At 32.7% G+C, this 6,544-nt stretch overlaps 1 protein-coding gene across 1 annotated transcript; it reads right to left on the bottom strand.

Annotated features, from left to right (window-relative positions):
• Positions 1-4,119: 4,119 nt before the first annotated feature.
• LOC150092778 (ras association domain-containing protein 9-like) lies at positions 4,120-5,280 on the bottom strand. Its single transcript, XM_090414276.1, has one exon. It carries the CDS (start codon positions 5,278-5,280, stop codon positions 4,120-4,122), a length of 1,161 nt encoding a protein of 386 aa, XP_090270402.1.
• Between the last annotated feature and the right edge of the window lie 1,264 nt (positions 5,281-6,544).

Genomic DNA, 6,544 nt, shown 5'->3' with positions numbered 1-6,544 from the left:
GCAGGTCGTTGACACGAGAGAACGTGATGTGAATGTCCTTAGATGGTAGATGAATTCTATTTCCCTTGTGAGATCACCATCCTGCTTATTGAAAGTCTGAAGTAGTAACACGTTACCGTAGACTTAGGCTCTCCACCCATAAAAATATTTAAATTTCTCAGTTACTATATGATATTCAAATCGTTCTAGATCTTCAGAAGTAAGTGATTTCTTCATTAATTAAAACAATGCATGAGTGATGAGCAGGTTCTTGTTAGTATTACTGCACTCCTATACATTTCAATTAAAGAAGGTTTCTGATGAAAACACTTTTACAGTTTATATTCAACCATTAAAAAAAGTTGAACTGTCTTCTCATTAATAAATTCTTTTGACAAAACTCTTTGCTGTTATCAAAATGTCGCAAAACGTTTGTCATTTTCTGATTTTAAATTAACCACCAAATCTGAACCAAGCAATCTCCAAGGTCCTGACTTTTAGGAAATTGTAAGTAAATTCTAAATCAGTTTGAGCAAAGCGTTTATTTTATTTTTATTTATAAATTTGAGTATCTTCTTACATAATTTGTAAGGTATAATTCTGCATTGTCTGAGTGCGTATCAGTATATACACGTAAGTTTTTAATACATAATTTTCACCGTGCGGTGTGACACTGCTACCTTGCTTATTATTGGCATAAAGTGGCTAATTAAAAAAAACAAAAGCGCACGATTAAGTCTGTAAATGAAGTTCTTAGATTATCTATTCATTAGACTAACCTTATGATAGGTGCAACAGGTTTACAAGCTTCTGTCTGAAAGTGCAATTCATATTATTAAGTGTCATTCAAAGCTGCAGAGATTTCTTTATCTTAAACCTAATCTTTGGAATCGATAGTTTTAATTCGTATGCAATTAGAGAAACAATTTTTTTCTAAGCACGAGATACACTTCTTAAGAAACAACATCTAGAATACGAAACAAGAGATCTGAAGAGAAAATATATTTCTCCTACTACTTTTTTTATTCCTCTTTGTAATGTTCGCGTTTCTTAAGGGAGCGTGAGAAGACGATTTGTCAAGTTTGACGCCAAGTGGGATTAAAGGATAAACAAGTTTCTTTCTTTACAACAAACTTCTTACGCCAACCACAAAGACCAGTGTTCCGATTCGGCTGTGATGAATTGAAATAAATTACGATCTATTATTATCTTTAATCCGTGGGAAGATTAGACAAATACGCAAACCGCATATCCGGACGCTTGTCAAACAGTGATTATAATGTCCATGGCGGGATTATTCTGCCTCTAATGACAACGACTTAAGTGGAAATCATTGTATTAATTGAGGGATTAATTGCGAAAAAAATATGTGAACGTTGTTATATTAATGAAGACATCTCAAAAGTGTAATTAAGACACAACAAATGACATTCATCTTCCTATATAAAAAATCAATATGCGAGTGTATTTTATATGAAATAAATTAAAAAAAACATTATGCCAAAAGACTGCATGCATATAACGCAGTTGGTTTTCACATTTCTTATACTGCTAGGCAATTGGTATTAATTTTATTATTTGAAACTATTCGTGGGAATTCATTTAGTAGATGAAACTGTTTATGCTATTTAGTTCCATACACTTTTTATTTTATGGTAATGATTTAAAATATCTGCTGTATTTAGAGAATTTTAGGAAATAATCATAAGCTATATAAATAGTGAATTATGATTATACGTAAAATAAATTAAATTAAATCTGCTAAAGACTTTTTATTCTGAAAAGGAGTAGGTTTAGCTATAAGATTTTTGAAAACTGGAGGGCAATTAATCTCCATCCTTAGATAATTACAGATAGCTGTCTCATGACTCTCAATGATTTTAATTGGTGCCTGGGAAGAGAATACCGCAGATAAATCCCGCCATCTCGTGGTCCCTAAGCTTAACTCTATATTATAATTATTTTTTTAACATAGAGTTCTACGGTCTATTTTGTTTTGAGGGATTAAAAATCTCAGTGTTCGGGTTTCTTATCCATGCCAGAGATCGACAAACTTCGCAACTGGTCAACGAGAGGCTTAGGAAAGTTCCTCTAGAATCGAACTTAAACAATGTTTCTTCGTGCGACTTAGCGCTGTCGATTCGAACGTCATTTACACAGTCCTTACTAAAAATAAAATATGTCTCATTATTATTTCTAGAAATATGTAATTGCAGAGACAAAGCATCTAGAACAGGGGTCACCAAAGTTATTTGCCCGTCGACCCCTTCAAGAGTTTCTTGACTTGTTATCGACCCCCTATATTTTACTATTACGTAATTATAATAGGACAAGCAAAAAAAGACGCTTATGTGAGTTTTTAGATTGTTTATTTTATAGTTACAGTGTTTATTGTATGTATAATATAGTATATATTATTATATTACTATTACTACTACTATTACTATCACTAGTAATATCAGTGGTATTACTAGTGATATTAATAAACTACCGGTATTAATATCACTGGTATTACTACCAGCGCTGCTCAACTCTTCAACATAGAGAAGTTTAGTTCGTGAATGAATAACGATTGAATTATAATATGTACGTTGATGAATTTTAGAACATTAACGCTCACTTGTATGTCGATGCGCAAAAATGAGACTGGGATCGTATACTTGTAAGTATCAGTAAATGAGAACCACGCACGTGTTGCAATCTCGCTCCCACTGCGCCGGCCGGCAGGAACCACCAACATCCGTCCACCATCCGTCCACCAACATCCACCATCTATTTTCATGACCTTACTCCATCTTACAGGTCCATGAATAGGACCTGTAAGATGGAGATACTGATCCCACGATTCACTCTTAATTGCGTTGTCATTACCTCCACGTCTTTTGTCGTGAAGGTAATCCAAGTTAACCGAATTAAATATTACCCATACAACGATGTCTTATATTTTTCTGTCGACCCCCAATCGACCCCTGAGCCCGAATCAACCCCTAACAATAACATATCGACCCCAGGGGGTCGATATCGACCCCTTTGGCGACCACTGATCTAGAATGTGTAAAAGTATGCGTTAAATCAGACCCATAAAGTGAGAAATAACAGAATTAAAAGTATCATTTTTATTATTAAATCTCCTTTGGCTGTTTTTGTTTTCTTTTGTACATTGCAACATATATACAGAGGGTATTGTTTCTACAGTTTAAATAGGATTCAATTAGGCTTAAATCTTATCAACTGTCTTTTAATCATTACCAAGTTATTATTACTTGCACGCTCCTTGTTCATATAGGATGTGAAGCAAATATCTCCATAGGTAAAATCTATGATTCGGTAATCAAATTGTGTCTATGCGTTTTACAGACAGACCTTTATATGGTAAAAATTATATATAATCCTTTAAAATATACTATATTAAATTGAATTTTTTGCGCAAAACAAATACTACTCACTGTAATAATTTTATACGTTTAATACAATAAACTTTTATGATTAGTATATTACTTTGCTGTAATCACAATATTAAAGTGTGAGCTCTCAAATACACTTCAAGAATATTTTACAAAGCCTTTCGAGTATTAAAATTGAATCTTACTTTTTCAATTATTGTACAAAGTCTACAGAAAAATATGTATTACAATGAACAAAATCCTTTTTATAATTAGACAGAACGTTAACCTGACAAATGAATTAAAAAGGTATCTGGATTATTATTCGCTAATTATAGTCTTTAAATATCAACTAAAATAAATTGCAACTTATTAGAGTCAGTACTATATTTAGTAAACATAAATTCGCAGAGGTGGAGACTCCGAGAAGGTTTATACTGTTGTCAGTATTTCAATTATCATTTTCATCGTCTCAAAAAAATTCCTTATTGTAATAACCAAGTACTTAAGCCAAGTATCTAAGCTTTCTTTCATTAACTTACTTTTTTATGCAATAAATATTTCCTCTTCATTTGAAATAAATAAGAAAAAGAAAGCAAGCTTAAATACCTTATTTTTCTAATTCCACTAAAAACATATAGATTAGTTTTATCAGACTAGATCTTCAAAATTAGCGATTCATATCACATAACGTCATAACTAGGTTCAAATATCGGACAGGCCACCTAATATAGGGGATTGGAATAATGATATTTCTTTATACAAGTGTATCAAGAGCCGTAGTGGAGAGGGCCCTCCTCCACAACAGTGGAGATTTTTTCCTGGTGCTACCATAAATATTTTCAGTTCTATTGCTAAAATATGACATTGTTGGACTGGTCTTAGAATTGTACTTTTCTTGAATAGCAAACGCCTGTTTTTCTGTTTCTTCCAATTCTCTCAGCAGATCATCTATGTAGCGTCCTTTGGTTTCTAAATTTTTATTGCACTGAAGTAAAGTTCTTTGGTTTTCTTCAATAATAGCTTCTTGCTTTTCGTTCAAAGCTATCGTTTTCTTAATGCAAGCTTTCAGATTTTCCACGCATTCTTCTAGTTTGTTATTCGGATCAAAGTGCATGTCGACCGATAGACGTTTAAAAGTCTTAGTATTTCCTTTTTGAGTGTTTTCGGCTACCGAATACCTTAAAAGGGTCTGCAAATGTTTGAGGTGTTCTTCCTCTTTCTCAATTTTTACGTTAAGCTCCAGAAGATTTTCATAAATTTGAAGCAACTCTTTCAGAGACTCTTCAGAAATCGCCGAACTTCCGCTAACAGTGTAGTCGCTGCCATCTTCGCGATCGCTACACAGATAAGTTTCCTGCAAGTAATTTTCACCGATTTGTCTGGTTCTCATTTCATGGATGCGGGTCTCGTGGTGCTCGATTTCTTCGTTCTTTTTAAGAATCAGCTCCATCTGATGGGTGATTATCTTTTTTTGAGAATTGACAATTCTTTTCAGTTGAGGAATGTCGGCCTGATTATAAGTAGATCCAGTTGACCTGACAGATGGCGCCTGGTGGAATTTAGAAGGTTCTCCATTGCTTGACTGCATATTTTTTAATCGAGTTCTTCTCGTCTTGAACTTATCGAAACGAACGTATCGGTTGACCTTTTTCATTAGAAGACGTACGTTTCTTTGTTCTTCTCCCCAAGCTTTCCACACTTTTAATATCTTTGCCCTTCGAGGTAATGGACGCTCCACCTGTCTCCACCTCTCGACGATAGCGAAGTGTCTAAAATCCCGCTCTTGAACAGAATACTTAAGACCATCGCTACATTGAAGTATAGCTTTAATGAGATCATCACAGGTGGTCTGTCGCTTAACCCCCGTAAGCCAGATTACTCTTTGGTCAATCCATACTGGAATCTGCGAACCCATGTCGCCGAAGTGGACAGTAAAGCTGAAAAAGAAATATAAACAAGTTAAAATGAATAAAAGTTGGTATAAAATATAATAAGGTAGATAAAAAACAAACAAATAAATAAAGAATGCACTGTATATAAAAGATGCAAATTCAAAATAGGTTTTAAACTCAATTGGCCATGGGATCGCACGAGTTTCTTAAATTAGAACTTCATGTTATTATTTCTCAATATACACACTTCTTAAAAAATGAATCAGAACATTTAAGATACACGTGAATGGGACTGTTTATCAACCCATCGGAAGACTTTTAAAAATAATATTATTATGAAAACTCTTTGTGTAATTCTTTTTAATATTTATCAACATTATGTAATTTCATATTTTTACATTACTTATTTTCTATCTTCCTATTTAAATAAGTACTTTATTATTATTATTATTTGGTTACAGCTAGAGATTAATGAGAGTGTGAGGTGTTTAGTTAATATACAGCTGATGTTAACTTCATGACAGGTTAATGTTATGACAGGTTGTGCTGCCATCTATCGTATTGAACGAGAACAATTGAAAAATATGAATACAAATTTTATGATAAGAAATTTCACTAATGTAAATAAGATTGCAATTATGGTGATTTCATAATCCTGATAATAAATGACTTTAAATTCCAATAGATATTTTCGATTAAAACATGCATCAATGTGACTTTTTTTTCAATACTTGAAATCATTCATTTCAGGAATTAACATTTTTTGAAGTAATGTTTTACAGCAGAATGTTGGATAATTCAATCACTTTTTATAAACGAAAAAAAAACCTTCAAAATTTTTCATCTGTTTGTTGAACAGTGAATTTTTTCATAGAATATCCAGCTTTGCTAAATGATTCTTGCATGAATAACGATCCGTTTTTTTTTTTTTTAAATTTATGTCTCTCGAAATGAGATAATAAATATCTTAAAATGAGTCTCTCTCTCTCTCTCTCTCTCTCTCTCTCTCTCTCTCTCTCTCTCTCTCTTTCCCCACATATACAAAAAAAAACGATCTTGTCCCTTCGATGTATAAATAACAACCTTCCAAAGGAACTTGAAGAAAAAAAATTAAGAAGAAAATGAGAAAAAACAGAATTATCATTAACGATCTGATGACAAACGCGTATTTAATAAAGGTTTACCGAAACACCATTTAATTAAAATTACTCCCACTGTTTATTTAATCTCTCCTGCTAAAAGTAATTCCAACATGTTAATGAAGTAAAAATTGTAAAAATTGCAAAC

This window comes from Typopeltis vanoorti, chromosome 25 (assembly GCF_054136105.1).
Source record: "Typopeltis vanoorti isolate ZY-2024b chromosome 25, IOZ_Tvanoo_1.0, whole genome shotgun sequence".
Taxonomy (NCBI): Eukaryota; Metazoa; Arthropoda; class Arachnida; order Uropygi; family Thelyphonidae; genus Typopeltis; species Typopeltis vanoorti.
Note: the sequence above shows the minus strand (reverse complement) of the source record. Positions and strands in the feature narration are given on the sequence as shown.

What these genes read in the sequence shown, in the direction of transcription:
- LOC150092778 (XM_090414276.1), bottom strand. Translation starts at nt 5,280, where the DNA reads ATGGGTTCGCAGATTCCAGTATGGATTGACCAAAGAGTAATCTGGCTT.